This window comes from Oncorhynchus gorbuscha, linkage group LG23, assembly GCF_021184085.1.
Source record: "Oncorhynchus gorbuscha isolate QuinsamMale2020 ecotype Even-year linkage group LG23, OgorEven_v1.0, whole genome shotgun sequence".
Classification (NCBI taxonomy): Eukaryota; Metazoa; Chordata; class Actinopteri; order Salmoniformes; family Salmonidae; genus Oncorhynchus; species Oncorhynchus gorbuscha.
The window spans coordinates 11,377,695-11,402,694 of NC_060195.1; the positions used below are offsets into that span (position 1 = coordinate 11,377,695).

General features: G+C 45.0%; 1 protein-coding gene across 3 annotated transcripts in view; it reads left to right on the forward strand.

The window, feature by feature from the left end:
• The window catches only part of LOC124010928 (glutamate receptor 3-like), a 260,547-nt gene that overhangs the window by 112,122 nt on the left and 123,425 nt on the right, over positions 1 to 25,000 (forward strand). For all 3 annotated transcript variants that reach the window (XR_006834516.1, XM_046323751.1, XM_046323750.1), the window contains exon 4: positions 8,996 to 9,183. Coding sequence is in view for 2 of the 3 variants with exons in the window: in XM_046323751.1 (XP_046179707.1) it covers positions 8,996 to 9,183 (188 nt within the window). In the remaining variant the exon portion in view is untranslated. The remainder of the gene's footprint in view (positions 1 to 8,995; positions 9,184 to 25,000) is intronic.

Consider the following 25,000-nt stretch of genomic DNA (forward strand, 5'->3'; position numbering starts at 1 on the left):
TGCAAGTTGTTCAGGCATCAGTGCAGTCAGTCAACACATAAAGCCTCAGGGATTACAGTGCAGTCAGTCTACACATAAAGCCTCAGGGATTACAGTACAGTCAGTCTACACATAAAGCCTCAGGGATTACAGTGCAGTCAGTCTACACATAAAGCCTCAGGCATTACAGTGCAGTCAGTCTACACATAAAGCCTCAATGATTACAGTGCAGTCAGTCTACACATAAAGCCTCAGTGATTACAGTGCAGTCAGTCTACACATAAAGCCTCAGGGATTACAGTGCAGCGGGTCAACACATAAAGCCTCAGTGATTACAGTGCAGTCAGTCTACACATAAAGCCTCAGGGATTACAGTGCAGCGGGTCAACACATAAAGCCTCAGTGATTACAGTGCAGTCAGTCTACACATAAAGCCTCAGGGATTACAGTGCAGCGGGTCAACACATAAAGCCTCAGGGATTACAGTGCAGTCAGTCTACGCATAAAGCCTCAGTGATTACAGTGCATTCAGTCTACACATAAAGCCTCAGGGATTACAGTGCAGTCAGTCTACACAAAACCACAGGGATTACAGTGCAGTCAGTCTACACATAAAGCCTCAGGGATTACAGTGCAGTCAGTCTACACATAAAGCCTCAGGGATTACAGTGCAGTCAGTCTACACACAAAACCACAGTGATTACAGTGCAGTCAGTCAACACATAAAGCCTCAGGGATTACAGTGCAGTCAGTCTACACATAAAGCCTCAGGGATTACAGTGCAGTCAGTCTACACATAAAGCCTCAGTGATTACAGTGCAGTCAGTCAACACATAAAGCCTCGGATTACAGTGCAGTCAGTCTACGCATAAAGCCTCAGTAATTACAGTGCAGTCAGTCTACACATAAAGCCTCAGGGATTACAGTGCAGTCAGTCTACACAAAACCACAGTGATTACAGTGCAGTCAGTCTACACATAAAGCCTCAGGGATTACAGTGCAGTCAGTCTACACATAAAGGCTCAGGGATTACAGTGCAGTCAGTCTACGCATGAAGCCTCAGGGATTACAGTGCAGTCAGTCAACACATAAAGCCTCAGGGATTACAGTGCAGTCAGTCTACACATAAAGCCTCAGTGATTACAGTGCAGTCAGTCTACACATAAAGCCTCAGGGATTACAGTGCAGTCAGTCTACGCATAAAGCCTCAGGGATTACAGTGCAGTCAGTCAACACATAAAGCCTCAGGGATTACAGTGCAGTCAGTCTACACATAAAGCCTCAGGGATTACAGTGCAGTCAGTCTACACATAAAGCCTCAGTGATTACAGTGCAGTCAGTCAACACATAAAGCCTCGGATTACAGTGCAGTCAGTCTACGCATAAAGCCTCAGTAATTACAGTGCAGTCAGTCTACACATAAAGCCTCAGGGATTACAGTGCAGTCAGTCTACACAAAACCACAGTGATTACAGTGCAGTCAGTCTACACATAAAGCCTCAGGGATTACAGTGCAGTCAGTCTACACATAAAGGCTCAGGGATTACAGTGCAGTCAGTCTACGCATAAAGCCTCAGGGATTACAGTGCAGTCAGTCAACACATAAAGCCTCAGGGATTACAGTGCAGTCAGTCTACACATAAAGCCTCAGGGATTACAGTGCAGTCAGTCTACACATAAAGCCTCAGGGATTACAGTGCAGTCAGTCAACACATAAAGCCTCGGATTACAGTGCAGTCAGTCTACGCATAAAGCCTCAGTGATTACAGTGCAGTCAGTCTACACATAAAGCCTCAGGGATTACAGTGCAGTCAGTCTACACAAAACCACAGGGATTACAGTGCAGTCAGTCTACACATAAAGCCTCAGGGATTACAGTACAGTCAGTCTACACATAAAGCCTCAGGGATTACAGTGCAGTCAGTCTACACATAAAGCCTCAGGGATTACAGTGCAGTCAGTCTACGCATAAAGCCTCAGGGATTACAGTACAGTCAGTCTACACATAAAGCCTCAGGGATTACAGTACAGTCAGTCTACACATAAAGCCTCAGGGATTACAGTGCAGTCAGTCAACACATAAAGCCTCAGGGATTACAGTGCAGTCAGTCAACACATAAAGCCTCAGGGATTACAGTGCAGTCAGTCTACACATAAAGCCTCAGGGATTACAGTGCAGTCAGTCTACACATAAAGCCTCAGGGATTACAGTGCAGTCAGTCTACACATAAAGCCTCAGGGATTACAGTGCAGTCAGTCTACACATAAAGCCTCAGGGATTACAGTGCAGTCAGTCTACACATAAAGCCTCAGTGATTACAGTGCAGTCAGTCTACACATAAAGCCTCAGGGATTACAGTGCAGTCAGTCAACACATAGAAGGACACTTCAGTGAGTTGAATTGAACAACACAATTGGACTTGGACTGAATCATGTTTATTTAAAACCCGATGGACAATAACGCTCAACCCGAACATAACCACCACATGTACACCACGTACTGCATATCCTCTGTGACAAACTGCTATGTTGGTTAGTGCATGGTTGACTGGTTTACCCTTCCTCATGTCTACTCTCAGCCACCCTAGTCTTCCTCATGTCTACTCCCAGCCACCCTAGTCTTCCTCATGTCTACTCCCAGCCACCCTAGTCTTCCTCATGTCTACTCCCAGCCACCCTAGTCTTCCTCATGTCTACTCCCAGCCACCCTAGTCTTCCTCATGTCTACTCCCAGCCACCCTAGTCTTCCTCATGTCTACTCCCAGCCACCCTAGTCTTCCTCATGTCTACTCCCAGCCACCCTAGTCTTCCTCATGTCTACTCCCAGCCACCATAGTCTTCCTCATGTCTACTCCCAGCCACCCTAGTCTTCCTCATGTCTACTCCCAGCCACCCTAGTCTTCCTCATGTCTACTCCCAGCGACCCTCGTCTTCCTCATGTCTACTCCCAGCCACCCTAGTCTTCCACATGTCTACTCCCAGCCACCCTAGTCTTCCTCATGTCTACTCCCAGCCACCCTAGTCTTCCTCATGTCTACTCCCAGCCACCCTAGTCTTCCTCATGTCTACTCCCAGCCACCCTAGTCTTCCTCATGTCTACTCCCAGCCACCTTAGTCTTCCTCATGTCTACTTCCAGCCACCCTAGTCTTCCTCATGTCTACTTCCAGCCACCCTAGTCTTCCTCATGTCTACTCCCAGCCACCCTAGTCTTCCTCATGTCTACTCCCAGCCACCCTAGTCTTCCTCATGTCTACTTCCAGCCACCCTAGTCTTCCTCATGTCTACTCCCAGCCACCCTAGTCTTCCTCATGTCTACTCCCAGCCACCCTAGTCTTCCTCATGTCTACTCCCAGCGACCCTCGTCTTCCTCATGTCTACTCCCAGCCACCCTAGTCTTCCTCATGTCTACTCCCAGCCACCCTAGACTTCCTCATGTCTACTCCCAGCCACCCTAGTCTTCCTCATGTCTACTCCCAGCCACCCTAGTCTTCCTCATGTCTACTCCCAGCGACCCTCGTCTTCCTCATGTCTACTCCCAGCCACCCTAGTCTTCCTCATGTCTACTCCCAGCCACCCTAGTCTTCCTCATGTCTACTCCCAGCCACCTATTCATCCACAGATGCCATTTAACCCAGTTAAGGTACATGCTCTCTTAATGTCAGACACACACACACACACACACACACACACACACACACACACACACACACACACACACACACACACACACACACACACACACACACACACACACACACACACACACACACACACACACACACACACACACACACACACACACACACACACCCACACACAGAAGATTGCCATGATGTTTTATCATTTTATCCAGCTGGGTGTGGGAGATGAGGTTTTAGAACATATGCCTCAGGAATATGACGCATGAATTCTACATCCTGTCTATTTCAAAGTCTCTCTAATGCAGGCCGTTTGACTTACGTTATCTCTTAACACCTGAGGGGGCCGGGGGGCGGGGGGCACTGTACAGACTCCTCATATATCACAGCAATGATTACATTATGGAACCCATGGTTATTTAGCTGTCGTTTACTCTGCGCATTTAGTGGGGGATTAAACAGTCATGACCTGAATGTGTGTGTACATGTTTGTACAGTGTGTGTGTGTTCCTTCTTCACGCTCCTCACCAACAGGTGGAGAGGGGAGTTCCGCAGAGGCAGGGTTCATGCTGAGAGTAGAGACGTTAACACTCGCTGAAACACCAGTCTCAAAAACTACCACTCAACAATTCTGAGCCAGAGCGGAGGAAGTGGAAATGCTAAGATAGTGAGGAGAGTTTTCATGGAACGTTGTTTGTTGTTGTTGTGCTCTGTGTGTTTGGCACTGTAAGGCTAATGTCTGCAGTAGGTCCATAGAGATAAGGCTTTAGCGACGTGGACTGATGCACTGGGAGTAATAAATTACATTCTTTTCTCTCTTTTCTCATGGCTAAACTTTCTGTTCACTACTCTGTGGAAAGGCTATTTGCATAATCCCCAATGACCAACTGAAAACAGCCCTTTTTTTTTGCAATAATATTAAATCAGCATTTGTCACCATTATGTCTGGTAGGTAGATGTTGCTGTTGTAGTGAGTTCTGTACGGTGTGGCTTGAGTCCCTATTTGTAGAGTTCAATGGGTAGATAATGGAAAAAACAGCTTAGTACACCTACATTTATGAGAACAATTACATGGTTTCTGGCTTAATGAAATACCCAGCGCTACGATTTACTTTCATTACCCCGCTCATGCTCTCTCTCTCTCTCTCTTTCCATACATCGTAAATGTATTGTTCTTATTTCAGCTCGTAGAAAACGTACAATCTCTCGCTGCGAGAACTAGCTCTGTTAAATGAAAATATTTCACACGTGAATTAATCATGAATCATTCAAATGACTTCTTCTTCTTTCTAATGTACTGGTAACCCGATTCCCCACACAGTGCACTGCTTTTGACGAGAGTCCGATGGGCCTATAACATGGAGATCACCAGCCCTCCTCTAGTTAATAACATGGAGATCACCAGCCCTCCTCTAGTTAATAACATGGAGATCACCAGCCCTCCTCTAGTTAACATGGAGATCACCAGCCCTCCTCTAGTTAATAACATGGAGATCACCAGCCCTCCTCTAGTTAATAACATGGAGATCACCAGCCCTCCTCTAGTTAATAACATGGAGATCACCAGCCCTCCTCTAGTTAATAACATGGAGATCATCAGCCCTCCTCTAGTTAACATGGAGATCACCAGCCCTCCTCTAGTTAATAACATGGAGATCACCAGCCCTCCTCTAGTTAACATGGAGATCACCAGCCCTCCTCTAGTTAATAACATGGAGATCACCAGCCCTCCTCTAGTTAATAACATGGAGATCACCAGCCCTCCTCTAGTTAATAACATGGAGATCACCAGCCCTCCTCTAGTTAATAACATGGAGATCACCAGCCCTCCTCTAGTTAATAACATGGAGATCATCAGCCCTCCTCTAGTTAATAACATGGAGATCACCAGCCCTCCTCTAGTTAATAACATGGAGATCACCAGCCCTCCTCTAGTTAACATGGAGATCACCAGCCCTCCTCTAGTTAATAACATGGAGATCACCAGCCCTCCTCTAGTTAATAACATGGAGATCATCAGCCCTCCTCTAGTTAATAACATGGAGATCACCAGCCCTCCTCTAGTTAATAACATGGAGATCATCAGCCCTCCTCTAGTTAATAACATGGAGATCACCAGCCCTCCTCTAGTTAATAACATGGAGATCACCAGCCCTCCTCTAGTTAATAACATGGAGATCACCAGCCCTCCTCTAGTTAATAACATGGAGGTCACCAGCCCTCCTCTAGTTAATAACATGGAGATCATCAGCCCTCCTCTAGTTAATAACATGGAGATCACCAGCCCTCCTCTAGTTAATAACATGGAGATCACCAGCCCTCCTCTAGTTAATAACATGGAGATCATCAGCCCTCCTCTAGTTAATAACATGGAGATCACCAGCCCTCCTCTAGTTAATAACATGGAGATCACCAGCCCTCCTCTAGTTAATAACATGGAGATCATCAGCCCTCCTCTAGTTAATAACATGGAGATCACCAGCCCTCCTCTAGTTAATAACATGGAGATCACCAGCCCTCCTCTAGTTAATAACATGGAGATCATCAGCCCTCCTCTAGTTAATAACATGGAGATCACCAGCCCTCCTCTAGTTAACATGGAGATCACCAGCCCTCCTCTAGTTAATAACATGGAGATCACCAGCCCTCCTCTAGTTAACATGGAGATCATCAACCCTCCTCTAGTTAATAACATGGAGATCACCAGCCCTCCTCTAGTTAATAACATGGAGATCATCAACCCTCCTCTAGTTAATAACATGGAGATCACCAGCCCTCCTCTAGTTAACATGGAGATCATCAGCCCTCCTCTAGTTAATAACATGGAGATCACCAGCCCTCCTCTAGTTAACATGGAGATCACCAGCCCTCCTCTAGTTAACATGGAGATCACCAGCCCTCCTCTAGTTAATAACATGGAGATCATCAGCCCTCCTCTAGTTAATAACATGGAGATAATAATAATAATAATATATGCCATTTAGCAGACGCTTTTATCCAAAGCGACTTACAGTCATGTGTGCATACATTCTACGTATGGGTGGTCCCGGGGATTGAACCCACTACCCTGGCGTTACAAGCGCCATGCTCTACCAACTGAGCTACAGAAGGACCACAAGATCACCAGCCCTCCTCTAGTTAATAACATGGAGATCATCAGCCCTCCTCTAGTTAATAACATGGAGATCACCAGCCCTCCTCTAGTTAATAACATGGAGATCACCAGCCCTCCTCTAGTTAATAACATGGAGATCACCAGCCCTCCTCTAGTTAATAACATGGAGATCACCAGCCCTCCTCTAGTTAATAACATGGAGATCACCAGCCCTCCTCTAGTTAACATGGAGATCACCAGCCCTCCTCTAGTTAATAACATGGAGATCACCAGCCCTCCTCTAGTTAATAACATGGAGATCATCAGCCCTCCTCTAGTTAATAACATGGAGATCACCAGCCCTCCTCTAGTTAATAACATGGAGATCACCAGCCCTCCTCTAGTTAATAACATGGAGATCACCAGCCCTCCTCTAGTTAATAACATGGAGATCACCAGCCCTCCTCTAGTTAATAACATGGAGATCATCAGCCCTCCTCTAGTTAATAACATGGAGATCATCAGCCCTCCTCTAGTTAATAACATGGAGATCATGGAGAGATCACCAGCCCTCCTCTAGTTAACATGGAGATCACCAGCCCTCCTCTAGTTAATAACATGGAGATCACCAGCCCTCCTCTAGTTAATAACATGGAGATCATCAGCCCTCCTCTAGTTAATAACATGGAGATCACCAGCCCTCCTCTAGTTAACATGGAGATCACCAGCCCTCCTCTAGTTAACATGGAGATCACCAGCCCTCCTCTAGTTAATAACATGGAGATCACCAGCCCTCCTCTAGTTAATAACATGGAGATCATCAGCCCTCCTCTAGTTAATAACATGGAGATCACCAGCCCTCCTCTAGTTAATAACATGGAGATCACCAGCCCTCCTCTAGTTAATAACATGGAGATCACCAGCCCTCCTCTAGTTAATAACATGGAGATCACCAGCCCTCCTCTAGTTAATAACATGGAGATCACCAGCCCTCCTCTAGTTAACATGGAGATCAGCCCTCCTCTAGTTAATAACATGGAGATCCCTCCTCTAGTTAACATGGAGATCATCAGCCCTCCTCTAGTTAATAACATGGAGATCACCAGCCCTCCTCTAGTTAATAACATGGAGATCATCAGCCCTCCTCTAGTTAATAACATGGAGATCACCAGCCCTCCTCTAGTTAATAACATGGAGATCACCAGCCCTCCTCTAGTTAATAACATGGAGATCACCAGCCCTCCTCTAGTTAATAACATGGAGATCACCAGCCCTCCTCTAGTTAATAACATGGAGATCATCAGCCCTCCTCTAGTTAATAACATGGAGATCACCAGCCCTCCTCTAGTTAATAACATGGAGATCACCAGCCCTCCTCTAGTTAATAACATGGAGATCACCAGCCCTCCTCTAGTTAATAACATGGAGATCATCAGCCCTCCTCTAGTTAATAACATGGAGATCACCAGCCCTCCTCTAGTTAACATGGAGATCACCAGCCCTCCTCTAGTTAATAACATGGAGATCACCAGCCCTCCTCTAGTTAATAACATGGAGATCATCAGCCCTCCTCTAGTTAATAACATGGAGATCACCAGCCCTCCTCTAGTTAATAACATGGAGATCACCAGCCCTCCTCTAGTTAATAACATGGAGATCACCAGCCCTCCTCTAGTTAACATGGAGATCACCAGCCCTCCTCTAGTTAATAACATGGAGATCACCAGCCCTCCTCTAGTTAACATGGAGATCATCAACCCTCCTCTAGTTAATAACATGGAGATCACCAGCCCTCCTCTAGTTAATAACATGGAGATCATCAGCCCTCCTCTAGTTAATAACATGGAGATCACCAGCCCTCCTCTAGTTAACATGGAGATCACCAGCCCTCCTCTAGTTAATAACATGGAGATCACCAGCCCTCCTCTAGTTAATAACATGGAGATCATCAGCCCTCCTCTAGTTAATAACATGGAGATCACCAGCCCTCCTCTAGTTAACATGGAGATCACCAGCCCTCCTCTAGTTAACATGGAGATCACCAGCCCTCCTCTAGTTAATAACATGGAGATAAGAAATCTTGCTCTGGTCTCCTCCACACCCACCCCCTCGTCTTCATGTGATATTGTCTTGTCAATGCAGAAGGACATCTACTGTTATTTCAGATTGTAATGAGGAAACATGACCTAATGCCACATTAAACACATTATGCATAAAGCAGCTTCCTTAGTTGATTGCAGTTTTGATAAACAGCTCTGTTTCTGTTTCGCTCTCTCTCTCTAGGTTTCTCTATCCTTCAGGCCATCATGGAGTCAGCGGTGACCAACAATTGGCAGGTGACGGCTCGGTCTGTGGGGAGCATCACGGACGCAGCAGAGTTGAAACGGATCATCGAGGAGATGGACAGGAGGCAGGAGAAACGCTACATCATCGACTGTGAGGTGGACAGGATCAACACTATCCTAGGACAGGTAAGGACTTTATGGAATATTTATTGACTCAAGACATTTCAGCTATAAATTGTTTATACGTTTTCGAAAATGTTCTACAAACAAAAATCCACTATGGGGTGTGTTGCGTTTATATGCATGTTCAGTACAGTGCCTTGCAAAAGTATTCATCCCCCTTGGCATTTTTCCTATTTTACTGCATTACAACCTGCAATTTAAATGCATTTTTATTTGGATTTCATGTAATGGACATACACAAAATAGTCCAAATTTCTGAAGTCAATTAAAAAATAAATAAAAAAACGGAAAATTTGATATGTTAGCTGATAGGTACCTTCACTTCACTTCTTTAGGGAAATATTTTTTCCAGGAAGTTGTCTAGCAGAGATTGAATTTGTTGTTGGCCAATGTCTTTTTATTAGGATTCTACACTATCCTATTTCCATCATAGTATTTCCTAATAGCATGCAGTTTGCTTGGCTTCAATGTCTCATGTATTGCTCTGTTCAAGTAGATTAAGTAGTCTAAAGTGCTTCTGCCAGGAGCTGAGCTATAGTTGTACCTACCATAGGAGTCCCCTAGAAGCATATTATTGACTATGTACATACCCAGCGTGCGACAGAGCTGCAGGAGTTGTGACCCGTTTTTGTTGGTTGTGTTGTCGTAGTTGTGTCTAGGGGGAACGAAGGGTATCAACTCCAGGTAGGTGCTTGTCCCCCTGTGCGTTGAGGGTGTCAGTTTCTTGCCCAGTTCTGGCATTTAGATCACCACAGACTAGTACATGTCCCTGAGCCTGGAAATGGTTATTCTCCCCCTCTAGGATGGAGAAGCTGTCTTCATTAAAGCATGGGGATTCTAGTTGGGGGATTTAGGTAGCACACAGCAGGGTATTTGTCTCTGTCGAGATCAATTCCTTATTTATTTCTAACCAGATGCTCCTGATTTGATTAATTGAATGGACTGGGTCTGCTCTATACCAAATGTACATACCCCCTGAGTCCCTTCCCCGTTTTACTCATGCTGGTTTGGTGGGACTATTTTCTTTATTTTTTTTTAATTTAACCAGGCAAGTCAAATCAAATCAAAGTGTATTTGCCACGTGCTCTGAATACAACAGGTGTAGACCTTACAGTGAAATGCTTACTTACAGGCTCTAACCAATAGTGCAAATAAGGTATTAGGGGAACAATAGGTAAGTAAAGAAATTAAAACAACAGTAAAAAGACTTTGGAAAATAACAGTAGCGAGGCTATATACAGTAGAGGCTATATACAGTAGAGAATATATACAGTAGAGGCTATATACAGTAGAGGCTATATACAGTAGAGAGGCTATATACAGTAGAGAGGCTATATACAGTAGAGAGGCTATATACAGTAGAGGCTATATACAGTAGAGACTATATACAATAGAGAGGCTATATACAATAGAGAGGCTATATACAGTAGAGAGGCTATATACAGTAGAGAGGATATATACAGTAGAGGATATATACAGTAGAGAGGCTATATACAGTAGAGAGGCTATATACAGTAGAGAGGCTATATACAGTAGAGAGGCTATATACAGTAGAGAGGCTATATACAGTAGAGAGGCTGTATACAGTAGAGAGGTTATATACAGTAGAGGGTATATACAGTAGAGGCTATATACAGTAGAGAGCTATATACATTAGAGGCTATACATTAGTAGAGGCTATATACAGTAGAGAGGCTATATACAGTAGAGAGGCTATATACAGTAGAGAGGCTATATACAGTAGGGAGGCTATATACAGTAGGGAGGCTATATACAGTAGGGAGGCTATATACAGTAGTGAGGCTATATACAGTAGAGAGGCTATATACAGTAGAGGCTATATACAGTAGAGAGGCTATATACAGTAGAGAGGCTATATACAGTAGAGAGGCTATATACAGTAGAGAGGCTATATACAGTAGAGGCTATATACAGTAGAGAGGCTATATACAGTAGAGAGGCTGTATACAGTAGAGAGGCTGTATACAGTAGAGAGGCTGTATACAGTAGAGAGGTTATATACAGTAGAGGCTATATACAGTAGAGAGGCTATATACAGTAGAGGCTATGTACATTAGAGAGGTTATATACAGTAGGGAGGCTATATACAGTAGAGAGGCTATATACAGTAGAGAGGCTATATACAGTAGGGAGGCTATATACAGTAGGGAGGCTATATACAGTAGTGAGGCTATATACAGTAGAGAGGCTATATACAGTAGAGGCTATATACAGTAGGGAGGCTATATACAGTAGGGAGGCTATATACAGTAGCGAGGTTATATACAGTAGTGAGGTTATATACAGTAGAGCGGCTTTAAAAGTAGCGAGGCTATATACAGTAGAGAGGCTTTAAAAGAATGTATAGTTAAAGTGACTATGCATATATGATAAACAGAGAGTAGCAGCAGCGTAAAAGAGGGGTTGGGGGGCAGACTTTTTTGATTACCTGTTCAGGAGTCTTATGGCTTGGGGATAAAAACTGTTGAGAAGCCTTTTTGTCCTAGACTTGGTGCTCCGGTACCGCTCGCCATACGGTAGTAGAGAGAACAGTATTTTACTGGGGTGGCTGGGGTCTTTGACAATTCTTAGGGCCTTCTTCTGACACTGCCTGGTGTAGATGTCCTGGATGGCAGGAAGCTTAGCCCTAGTGATGTACTGGGCCATACGCACTACCCTCTGTAGTGCCTTGTAGTCAGAGGCCGAGCAATTGCCATACCAGGCGGTGATGCAACCAGTGAGGATGCGCTCGATGTTGCAGCTGTAGAACCTTTTGAGGATCTCAGGATCCATCTTTTTAGTTTCCTGAGGGGGAATAGGCTTTGTCGTGCCCTCTTCAAGACTGTCTTGGTGTGTTTGGACCATTCTAGTTTGTTGTTGATGTGGACACCTAGGAACTTGAAGCTCTCAACCTGCTCCACTACAGCCCCGTCGATGAGAATGGGGGCGTGCTCGGCCCTCCTTTTCCTGTAGTCCACAATCATCAACTTAGTCTTGGTTACGTTAAAGCATAGGTTGTTATTCTGACACCACATTGCCAGGTCTCTGACATCCTCACTATAGACTGTGGTTGGTGATCAAGCCTACCACTGTTGTGTCATCTGCAAACTTACATTTACATTTACATTTAAGTCATTTAGCAGACGCTCTTATCCAGAGCGACTTACAAATTGGTGCATTCACCTTAAGACATCCAGTGGAACAGTCACTTTACAATAGTGCATCTAAATCTTAAAGGGGGGGGGATTACTTATCCTATCCTAGGTATTCCTTAAAGAGGTGGGGTTTCAGGTGTCTCCGGAAGGTGGTGATTGACTCTGCTTAATCATGGTGTTGGAGTCGTGCCTGGCCATGCAGTCGTGGGTGAACAGGGAGTGCAGGAGGGGACTGAGCATGCACCCCGGGGGGGCTCCAGCGTTGAGGATCAGCGTGGCAGATGTGTTGCTACCTACCCTCACCACCTGGGGGCGGCCCGTCAGGAAGTCCAGGATCCAGTTGCAGAGGGAGGTGTTTAGTCCCAGGATCCTTAGCTTAGTGATGAGCTTTGAGGGTACTATAATCTTGAACGCTGAGCTGTAGTCAATCTCACATATTTTTTTCCTTTTGTCCAGGTGGGAAATGCTATTGTGGAGTGCAATAGAGAGATTGCATCATCTGTGGAACTGTTTGGGCGATATGCAAATTGGAGTGGGTCTAGGGTATCTGGGATAATGGTGTTGATGTGAGCCATTACCAGCCTTTCAAAGCACTTCATGGCTACGGACGTGAGTGCTATGGGTCTGTAGTCATTTATGCAGGTTGCCTTTGTGTTCTTGGGTACAGGGACTATAGTGGTCTGCTTGAAACATGTTGGTATTACAGACAATCAGAGACATGTTGAAAATGTCAGTGAAGACATCTGCCAGTTGGTCAACACATGCTCTGAGTACACGTCCTGGTAATCTGTCTGGCCCCACAGCCTTGTGAATGTTGACCTGTTTAAAGGTCTTACTCATATCGGCTGTGGAGAGCATGGTCACACAGTTGTCTGGAACAGCTGATGCTCTCATGCATGCTTCAGTGTTGCTTGCCTCGAAGCGAGCATAGAAGTGATTTAGCTCATCTGATAGGCTCGTGTCACTGGGCTGTTCTCGGCTGTGCTTCCCTTTGTAGTCTGTAACAGTTTGCAAGCCCTGCCACATAAGACGAGCGTCGAAGCCGGTGTAGTATGATTTGACCTTAGCCCTTTATTGACGCTTTGCCTGTTTGATGGTTTGTCGCAGGGCATATCAGGATTTCTTATAAGCTTCCGGGTTAGAGTCCCGCACCTTGAAAGCGGCAGCTTTACGCTTTAGCTCAGTGCAGATGCTTGTTGCCTGTAATCCATGGCTTCTGGTTGGGGTATGTATGTACAGTCACTGTGGGGACAACGTCATCGATACACTTATTGATAAAGCCAGTGACTGATGTGGTGTACTCCTCAATGCCATCGGAAGAATCCTGGAACATGTTCCAGTCTGTGATAGCAAAACAGTCCTGTAGTTTAGCATCTGCTTCATCTGACCACTTTTTTTATAGACCGAATCACTGGTGCATCCTGCTTTAATTTTTTGCTTGTAAGCAGGAACCAGGAGGATAGAGTTGTGGTTGGATTTACCAAATGGAGGGCGAGGGAGAGATTTGTACGTGTCTCTGTGTGTGGAGTGTTGTATTGTGTCATGTCGTGTTGTGTTATGTTGTGTCTCTGTGTGTGGAGTGTTGTATTGTGTCATGTCGTGTTGTGTTATGTTGTGTCTCTGTGTGTGGAGTGTTGTATTGTGTCATGTCGTGTTGTGTTATGTTGTGTCTCTGTGTGTGGAGTGTTGTATTGTGTCATGTCGTGTTGTGTTATGTTGTGTCTCTGTGTGTGGAGTTCAGGTGATCTAGAATACAGGTGATCTAGAATACAGGTGATCTAGAATACAGGTGATCTATATTACAGGTGATCTAGAATACAGGTGATCTAGAATACAGGTGATCTAGAATACAGGTGATCTAGAATACAGGTGATCTAGAATACAGGTGATCTAGAATACAGGTGATCTAGAATACAGGTGATATAGAGTTCAGGTGATCTAGAATGTGTTTCTCCTCTGTTTGCACATTTAACATGTTGATAGAAATGAGGTAGAACTCAGATTTAAGTTTCCCTGCATTAAAGTCTCTGGCCACTTGGAGTGCTGCCTCTGGGTGAGTGGTTTCCTGTTTGCTTATTTCCTTAAACAGCTGACTGAGTGCGGTCTTAGTGCCAGCATCTGTCTATGGTGGTAAATAAACAGCCACAAAAGTATAGCTGAAAACTCTCTAGGCAGGTAGTGTGGCCTGCAATTTATCACAATATACTCTACTTCAGGTGAGCAAAATCTAGAGACTTCCTTAGATTTCGTGCACCAGCTGTTGTTTACAAATATGCACAGACCACCCCCACCCCCGGTCTTACCGGAGTGTGTTGTTCTATCTTGCCGGTGCAGCATATATCCCACTAGCTGAATATCCATGTCGTCATTCAGCGACAAATCCGCGAAACATAGGATATTACAGTTTTTGATTTCCTGTTAGGATATTCGTGATCAACTTTCCCACTCGCCGTCTGCGGATCCTATCGAGGCATCCCGCTTATTGTCTTCTGTGCCTGCGATTCTTCCTCTTGCAAATAACTGGGATGTTGGCCTTGAGGGTGTTTGGAGAATGTCCTGTGTGTCCTCCTTGTTGTAGAAAAAAATATTTGTCTAATCCGGGGTGAGTGATCGCTGTCCTGATATCCAGAAGCTCTTTGTCTAATCCGAGGTGAGTGATCGCTGTCCTGAAATCCAGAAGCTCTTTGTCTAATCCGAGGTGAGTGATCATCGCTGTCCTGAAATCCAGAAGCTCTTTGTCTAATCTGAGGTGAGTGATCGCTGTCCCGAAATCCAGAAGCTCTTTGTCTAATCCGAGGTGAGTGATCGCTGTCCCGATATCCAGAAGCTCTTTGTCTAATCCGAGGTGAGTGACCGCTGTCCCGATATCCAGAAGCTCTTTGTCTAATCCGAGGTGAGTGATCGCTGTCCAGATATCCAGAAGCTCTTTGTCTAATCCGAGGTGAGTGATCGCTGTCCCGATATCCAGAAGCTCTTTGTCTAATCCGAGGTGAGTGATCGCTGTCCCGATATCCATCTTTGTCTAATCCGAGGTGAGTGATCCAGAAGCTCTTTGTCTAATCCGAGGTGAGTGATCGCTGTCCTGAAATCCAGAAGCTCTTTGTCTAATCCGAGGTGAGTGATCGCTGTCCAGATATCCAGAAGCTCTTTGTCTAATCCGAGGTGAGTGATCGCTGTCCCGATATCCAGAAGCTCTTTGTCTAATCCGAGGTGAGTGATCGCTGTCCCGATATCCAGAAGCTCTTTGTCTAATCCGAGGTGAGTGATCGCTGTCCTGAAATCCAGAAGCTCTTTGTCTAATCCGAGGTGAGTGATCGCTGTCCTGATATCCAGAAACTCTTTGTCTAATCCGAGGTGAGTGATCGCTGTCCAGATATCCAGAAACTCTTTGTCTAATCCGAGGTGAGTGACCGCTGTCCAGATATCCAGAAGCTCTTAGTCTAATCCGAGGTGAGTGATCGCTGTCCTGAAATCCAGAAGCTCTTTGTCTAATCCGAGGTGAGTGATCGCTGTCCCGATATCCAGAATCTCTTTGTCTAATCCGAGGTGAGTGATCATCGCTGTCCTGATATCCAGAAGCTCTTTGTCTAATCCGAGGTGAGTGATCGCTGTCCTGATATCCAGAAGCTCTTTTTTTACTGTAAAATAGGGTTGCAGAAGTTACACATAACGTGGGAAAAAAACACATAATAGAACAATTGGTCAGGCGCCCGTAAAACTGCTGCCATTTCTTCCGGAGACATTTTTAAGTTAGCTAGTTTTTAAGAACAAACAAATTCTTATTTATAATGATGGCCTACCCCGGCGAAACCTGGACAAGCCTATGGGACTCCCAGCCACGGCCGGTTGTGATACAGCCTGGATTCGAACCAGGGTGTCTGTAGTGACACCTCAAACACTGTGATGCAGTGTTTGATGCAGTGTTGTAACCCAGAGGACAAACCAGTGGGTCCATCTCCTCTATATCATGGTTCTTCTAGAATAACCATTTCTGTATTTCCATTTTTTGGGGGTGAAGTCCGGGTTCCTAATCTTCAGGCCAAACGTAGATGACCTCAGGCCTTGGATATTCCAGGATGAGAGGTTTTTTATTCATTTATTTATTGAACCTTTATTTAACCAGGTAGGCTAGTTGAGAACACCTTTATTTAACCAGGTAGGCTAGTTGAGAACAAGTTCTCATTTACAATTGCGACCTGACCAAGATAAAGCAAAGCAGTTTGACACATAGAACAACACAGAGTTACACATGGAGTAAAACAAACAAACAGTCAATAATACAGTAGAAAAATATGTTTATATACAATGTGAGCAAATGAGGTGAGATAAGGGAGGTAAAGGCAAAAAAAAGGCCATGGTGGCAAAGTAAATACAATATAGCAAGTAAAACACTGTAATGGTAGATTTGCAGTGGAAGAATGTGCAAATTAGAGATAGAAATAATGGGGTGCAAAGGAGCAAAAATAAATCAATGAATAAATACAGTAGGGGAAGAGGTAATTGTCCATAAAGTGGCCAACGTTGTTAGTTGTGTGGTTTGGGTTTTGGGCTCAGACCAGCATGTCCCCCCACCTCCTCTCTGGGCTTAATGCCGCTACACTGCATCATACCCCTCTCATTGTATTCCACTCGTTGATATCATTTCATTTAGCTATATTATATTGGTTTCTCCCTGCTTTACAATATCCCATCAACGAGTATTAGTTTCTGTCTAATTTGATACCCGGAATAATAGATTAATTCTGAATTGCTTTTAGTATACATTTATCGTGTCTAATTTTATTATCTTCGTGCCGCTAAATGTTCTTACTCGATAATTGTACAAAAATATATATATATTTAACTTCTATTCATTTAGTTCAGGTTAAGCATCAGCTTTTAAAAGCATCAGTAGAGAATATACTGTATTCAGACATTTTAATGGCTGTATCTTTAATGGTCTTTTCAGATTTACTACCTATAATAGTACTAATCTGCATGTGTTCTAAGCATTTTGAAATCACTCAATATCTCCATGCTGGTATTTAATGAGGGTTTTCTCTCTGGTGTAATCCCCCCCCCAAACACCCCTCAGTATTTTCCCTTGTTAATTTACTGTAGCGTTTAAGAAGAGAGGAGGCACTCAACATAGTCCTTCACCTCCCTCCAGGGTAGCAGTTTAAGAAGAGAGGAGGCACTCAACATAGTCCTTCACCTCCCTCCAGGGTAGCAGTTTAAGAAGAGAGGAGGCACTCAACATAGTCCTTCACCTCCCTCCAGGGTAGCAGTTTAAGAAGAGAGGAGGCACTCAACATAGTCCTTCACCTCCCTCCAGGGTAGCAGTTTAAGAAGCGAGGAGGCACTCGACATCGTCCTTCACCTCCCTCCAGGGTAGCAGTTTAAGAAGAGAGGAGGCACTCAACATAGTCCTTCACTTCCCTCCAGGGTAGCAGTTTAAGAAGCGAGGAGGCACTCAACATAGTCTTTCACCTCCCTCCAGGGTAGCAGTTTAAGAAGCGAGGAGGCACTCAACATAGTCCTTCACCTCCCTCCAGGGTAGCAGTTTAAGAAGTGAGGAGGCACTCAACATAGTCCTTCACCTCCCTCCAGGGTAGCAGTAGGTACACTCACAAACATGCACAATAAAACTCACAAACATGCACACGCACACAGTTCCGTCGCCTCATCATGGGGTGTCTAAGCTTCAGCTGATTGGACTAATTTTGCCAAAGCCTCAGTGATGACTCTGAAGCAGCTGGACTTCGCCCTGTCTAGACCCCTATTTTAGTGTGTCCCATTATTCTGTAACTCTAGCCTCCTAGGGTGTTCCATTATTCTCTAACTCTAGCCCCCGAGGAAGTCCCATTATTCCATAACTCTAGCCTCCTAGGGTGTACCATTATTCTGTAACTGTAGCCTCCTAGGGTGTACCATTATTCTGTAACTCTAGCCTCCTAGGGTGTTCCATTATTCTCTAACTCTAGCCCCAGAGGAAGTCCCATTATTCCATAACTCTAGCCTCCTAGGGTGTACCATTATTCGGTAACTGTAGCCTCCTAGGGTGTACCATTATTCTGTAACCCTAGCCTCCTAGGGTGTACCTGGGTTCTGGGGTTTATTGTGCTCTGCTGTATGATTGGGTTCATTGGGCCCTGCTGTAGGGCTGAGGTTCATTGGGCTCTGTTGTAGGGCTGAGGTTCATTGGGCTCTGTTGTAGGGCTGAGGTTCATTGGGCTCTGTTGTAGGGCTGAGGTTCATTGGGCTCTGCTGTATGATTGGGTTCATTGGGCTCTGCTGTAGGGCTGAGGTTCATTGGGCTCTGCTGTAGGGCTGAGGTTCATTGGGCTCTGCTGTATGATTGGGTTCATTGGGCTCTGTTGTAGGGCTGAGGTTCATTGGGCTCTGTTGTAGGGCTGAGGTTCATTGGGCTCTGTTGTAGGGCTGAGGTTCATTGGGCTCTGTTGTAGGGCTGAGGTTCATTGGGCTCTGCTGTAGGGCTGAGGTTCATTGGGCTCTGCTGTAGGGCTGAGGTTCATTGGGCTCTGCTGTATGATTGGGTTCATTGGGCTCTGCTGTAGGGCTGAGGTTCATTGGGCTCTGTTGTAGGGCTGAGGTTCATTGGGCTCTGCTGTATGATTGGGTTCATTGGGCTATGTTGTAGGGCTGAGGTTCATTGGGCTCTGCTGTAGGGCTAAGGTTCATTGGGCTCTGTTGTAGGGCTGAGGTTCATTGGGCTCTGCTGTAGGGCTGAGGTTCATTGGGCCCTGTTGTAGGGCTGAGGTTCATTGGGCCCTGTTGTAGGGCTGAGGTTCATTGGGCCCTGTTGTAGGGCTGAGGTTCATTGGGCCCTGTTGTAGGGCTGAGGTTCATTGGGCCCTGTTGTAGGGCTGAGGTTCATTGGGCTCTGTTGTAGGGCTTAGGTTCATTGGGCTCTGCTGTAGGGCTGAGGTTCATTGGGCCCTGTTGTAGGGCTGAGGTTCATTGGGCTCTGTTGTAGGGCTGAGGTTCATTGGGCTCTGCTGTAGGGCTGAGGTTCATTGGGCTCTGCTGTAGGGCTGAGGTTCATTGGGCCCTGTTGTAGGGCTGAGGTTCATTGGGCCCTGTTGTAGGGCTGAGGTTCATTGGGCCCTGTTGTAGGGCTGAGGTTCATTGGGCCCTGTTGTAGGGCTGAGGTTCATTGGGCCCTGTTGTAGGGCTGAGGTTCATTGGGCTCTGTTGTAGGGCTGAGGTTCATTGGGCTCTGTTGTAGGGCTGAGGTTCATTGGGCTCTGTTGTAGGACTGAGGTTCATTGGGCTCTGTTGTAGGACTGAGGTTCATTGGGCTCTGCTGTAGGGCTGAGGTTCATTGGGCCCTGTTGTAGGGCTGAGGTTCATTGGGCCCTGTTGTAGGGCTGAGGTTCATTGGGCTCTGCTGTAGGGCTGAGGTTCATTGGGCTCTGCTGTAGGGCTGAGGTTCATTGGGCCCTGTTGTAGGGCTGAGGTTCATTGGGCTCTGCTGTGGGACCTTGGTTTAATGGGCTCAAGGCCATCAGAACAGACCAAAAGATATATGTGGTGTGTTGGTGCTGGGCGGGAACAAAAGTTTGCACACACTCTGGCCCAGAGTTGTCTCTTTGTTTTGCTATTGGCCTGCTGTTGTCCTGCTGTTGTCATGCTGTTGTCATGCTGTTGCAGAGCAGATAGACGTCTCAATGGGTTTGTTTTGTTACTGCTGTGAAGAGTGCCGATAGGACACATAATAAAGGTCTGTATATTCTGTGATGATCAGTGCAGACAAACCAACTCTGTAGTTTGCCGTCAAACCGCTGCACTGCACTGCAGATAAATCAATCCAATGGCGAGGCTCCGCTCACAACTTAATGGATAAGGTACAACTACTCTCTCTGGAAGTGTTCCAAAATGGCACCCTATTGTTCCAGAGCCCTATGAGGCCCTGGTCAAAAGTAGTGCACTATATTGTATAATAGGGTGCCAATAGGAACACATCCTCTGACTCATCCCAATGACTGTGATTCATACTGAAGAACAATCCACTGTTGTGATGATGTCATAGATAATGTATGTAGCATTGCACCAACTGTTGAGGGACAGATAACAGAAGGCATATCATTATCCACTGAGGACAGTTAACAGAAGGTACAGTGCCTTGCAAAAGTATTCATCCCCCTTGGCATTTTTCCTATTTTGTAGCATTACAACATGTAATTTAAATAGATTTTTATTGTATTTCATTTAATGGACCTACACAAAATAGTCCAAATTGGGGAAGTGAAATGGAAAAAATTACTTGTTTAAAAAAATTCTAAAATAATAAAAAACTGTGATGCGAGCATATTCATTCACCCCTTTGCTATGAAGCCCCTAAATAAGATCTGGTGCAACCAATTACCTTCAGAAGTCATATAATTTTTGAAGTAAAGTCCACCTGTGTGCAATCTGTGTCACATGATCTGTCACATGATATCAGTATATATACACCTGTTCTGAAAGGCACCAGAGTCTGCAACACTACTAAGCAAGGGGCACCACCAAGCAAGTGGCACCATGAAGAACAAAGAGCTCTCCAAACAGGTCAGTGACTAAGTTGTGGAGAAGTACAGATCCACGTTGGGTTATAAAAATGATCCAAAACTTTGAACATCTCATGGAACACCATTAAATCCATTAGAAAAAAGTTAAAGAATATGGCACCACAACGAACCTGCCAAGAGAGGGCCGCCCACCAAAACTCACGGACCAGGCAAGGAGGGCATTAATCAGAGAGACAACAAAGAGACCAAAGATAAGCTGAAAAGCTCCACAGCAGAGATTGGAGTACCTCTCATCACCCCGAGGACCTCATCCCCACAGTGAAGCATGGTGGTGGCAGCATGATGCTGTGGGGATGTTTTTCATTGGCAGGGACTGAGAAACTGGTCAGAATTTAAGGAATGATAGATGGCGGTAAATTAAGGGGAAATTCGTGAGGGAAACCTCTTTCAGTCTTCCAGAGATTTGAAACTGGGATGGAGGTTCACCTTCCAGCAGGACAATAACCCTAAGCATACTGCTAAAGCAACACTCGAGTGGTTTAAGGGGAAACATTTAAATGTCTTGGAATGGACTAGTCAAAGCCCAGACCTCAATCTGTGGTATGACTTAAAGATTGCTGTACACCAACGGAACCCATCCAACTTGAAGGAGCTGGAGCGGTTTTTCCTTGAATAATTGGAAAAATCCCAGTGATTAGATGTGCCAAGCTTATAGAGACACACCTCTTGAGACTTGCAGCTGTAATTGCTGCAAAAGGTGGCTCTACAATGTATTGATTTTGGGGGGCGAACATTTATGCCCACTGTTTTATGTTTTATTTATTGTTTGTTTCACAATAAAACATATTTTGCATCTTCAAAGTGGCATGTTGTATAAATCAAATGATACAAACCCCCCAAAATCTATTTTAATTCCAGTTTGTAACAAAATAGAACCAATGCCCAGGGGGTGAATACTTTCGCAAGCCACTGTATTTAAGTTAATATAATGTATTTGAATCATCATCCACTGATGAGGTCAGTTAACAGAAGGTATTTAACTCTTGTTTTGTCCTAACCCTCCCGCTGTGTTCTGGTCGAATTGGACCGATTTACAAGTTTTCTCTCAGGAAAATGTAGTTCATTTAGTCTGATTGTCATAAGGTTCCATGACTTTGTCCACACAGGGCATCTGAACACACAAAATACATTTAGATTATTTTCATTACATTTTGGGTGTTTTATTTAACTTCTGTACATCTGTGGTGTTCCCAGTCAAAATGACCGGTCATTAGAAATGAATGGGTGAGACTACAATTAGTGTAGAACATTGAGTTCAGGCACATGCCCATTCATCAGCTGGACACACTTCCTCTCCCAGACCCCCACATGCACGCACACACACACACCCTACTCTCCTTCTTGGCTTCCATGGCCACCCCCACGGGTGTCACGCCCTGACCTTGGAGAGCTGTTTTATTTCTCTATTTGTTTAGGTCAGGTGATGTGATTTGGGTGGGCATTCTATGTTGTCTATTTCTTTGTTTTTGACCGAGTGTGGTTCCCAATCAGAGGCAGCTGTCTATCTATCTATAAAACGAACACAACAGGAGGGTTAAGGGTCAAACATCTCGCCACAATGTTAAACAGCAGAGAAAAACCCCTAAATTATATTTTTTAAACTTGAAATTTGATGACTTTTTCTAGAGTGGCCCCAAATGTAGAAAAAGTGAAACATCTCCTTTGTTCATATCTCCATGAAAGTTATCCACCACCAGGAGACAACGATTGTCTTCGAGTCATCTGTAAAATCATTTACACACCACACAAACCACAAAGACACAATGAGAAATGGAGATTATGTGTGCTACTGATTGAACTCAGCCAGCAGCTCCTGAAGAGGAAGATCAACATGGTTGGCACAGTTAGAAAGAACAAGCCTGAGCTCCTCACAACAAGGGGGAGAGAGGCCTTCTCATCAAAGTTTGCCTTCACCCCCACCACCACTCTAGTTTCTGACCTCCCAAAGAGGAACAAGAATGTGGTCCTCCTGAGCACACTGCACAAAACGGCTGAGATCAGTGACCGTGAGGACAGGAAGCCAGCCATCATCCTGGACTACAACCACAACAAAGGAGGGGTGGACAACCTGGACAAGGTGATTGTAACTTACAGCTGCAGGAGGATGACTGCCCACTGGCCCCTGGTCATCTTCCATAACATCATTGATGTGTCCTCATACAACGCCTTTGTGATTTGGAACGAGATCAATGCTACCTTGATGTCTGATAAGCAGAACAAGAGGAGGGTGTTCCTGTAGCAACTGGGAAAGGGTCTTGTAACCCCACACATTCAAAGAAGGGAGCTCCTCCCCCACACAGCAGCCTATGCAGCGCTTGTGAAAGCTGTTTCTGGGGGCTGAATCTTGTCCTGATTCACCTGAGGCTGCAGCTGGGGCAGGCAAGAGGTAGAGATGCCAATTCTTCCCCCCCAAAGAAGGACTGTAAAACAAATACTATGTGCTGCACATGTGAGAAATACATCTACAAAGTCCATGCACACACACTTGCATACTGTCCTACATGTGATAATTAGAGTTGATTTGATTTATGTTCTTCACATTTTTGTTTTGGATCTATTATCTTATTTGATTCTTATTTATTGTTGTTGTTTATACCCCTTGTGGGTGTTGGCAATGGTTAAAAAATGTGAGAAGACTAGTATTTTGAAGATGACTTCCACATTGTACAGTATATAAGAATACATCATTATGTTGCCAAAAAGTTCAAGGCTGTTATTGTTTCCCTTCAATAAAATGCATTCAAAACTACTTTCTGCACATTTCTGCTACTTTCTTAGGCTATACAAGTGCTATCTCTTGCTAAAAATGTATGTTTACACCTATACAGTACCTTTAGCAATAATATTATAATATATAATAATATTATTATAATATACCTCTGCTTTAGCTTCTTCAGGATATGGTGGGTCCCCTGCGGGACGGTTGAGCTAACGTAGGCTAATGCGATTAGCATGAGGTTGTAAGTAACAAGAACATTTCCCAGGACGTAGACATATCTGATACTGGCAGAAAGCTTAAACTCTTGTTAATCTAACTGCACTGTCCACTTTACATTCGCTATTACAGTGAAATAATACCATGCTATTGTTTGAGGAGAGTGCACAGTTTTGAACGTGAAACGTTATTAGTAAAAAAAACAATTATGACAGGTGTGTTGCAATAACACGAGTGGTGTCCACTGATTAAATGCAGTCCTTCTGCACTGTGAAGAGGGGAAACCCCAGACATTCACCAAGTTTGTGATGAATAACAGGTTGTTTCTTCATGCAAAATAGATCTGGGGGTTAAACATTCAATTAAGCTGCTTTATTTTAGAGTTTTAGTGAAGGCGGGGCATTTTTTACCCCTAGGACAAGGGGAGTATGCAGAATGGTAGACACAAGGGTTAAGAGGATCATTCACTGATGAGGACAGTTAACAGAATGCATTTATTTTATTACTCGATATCACCATTCATCACACTTTGGTTCTACTTAAAGTCATCATGTGTGTGTCTGCGCATGCGTGGCTGTGTTCTGAGTCTGCGCATGCGTGGCTGTGTTCTGAGTCTGCGCATGCGTGGCTGTGTTCTGAGTCTGCGCATGCGTGGCTGTGTTCTGAGTCTGCGAATGCTTGGCTGTGTTCTGAGCCTGTGAATGCGTGGCTGTGTTCTGAGTCTGTGAATGCGTGGCTGTGTTCTGAGTCTGTGAATGCGTGGTTGTGTTCTGAGTCTGCGAATGCTTGGCTGTGTTCTGAGTCTGTGAATGCGTGGCTGTGTTCTGAGTCTGCGCATGCGTGGCTGTGTTCTGAGTCTGCGCATGCGTGGCTGTGTTCTGAGTCTGGGCATGCGTGGCTGTGTTCTGAGTCTGTGAATGCGTGGCTGTGTTCTGAGTCTGTGAATGCGTGGCTGTGTTCTGAGTCTGCGCATGCGTGGCTGTGTTCTGAGCCTGTGAATGCGTGGCTGTGTTCTGAGTCTGGGCATGCGTGGCTGTGTTCTGAGTCTGCGCATGCGTGGCTGTGTTCTGAGTCTGCGCATGCGTGGCTGTGTTCTGAGCCTGTGAATGCGTGGCTGTGTTCTGAGTCTGGGCATGCGTGGCTGTGTTCTGAGTCTGCGC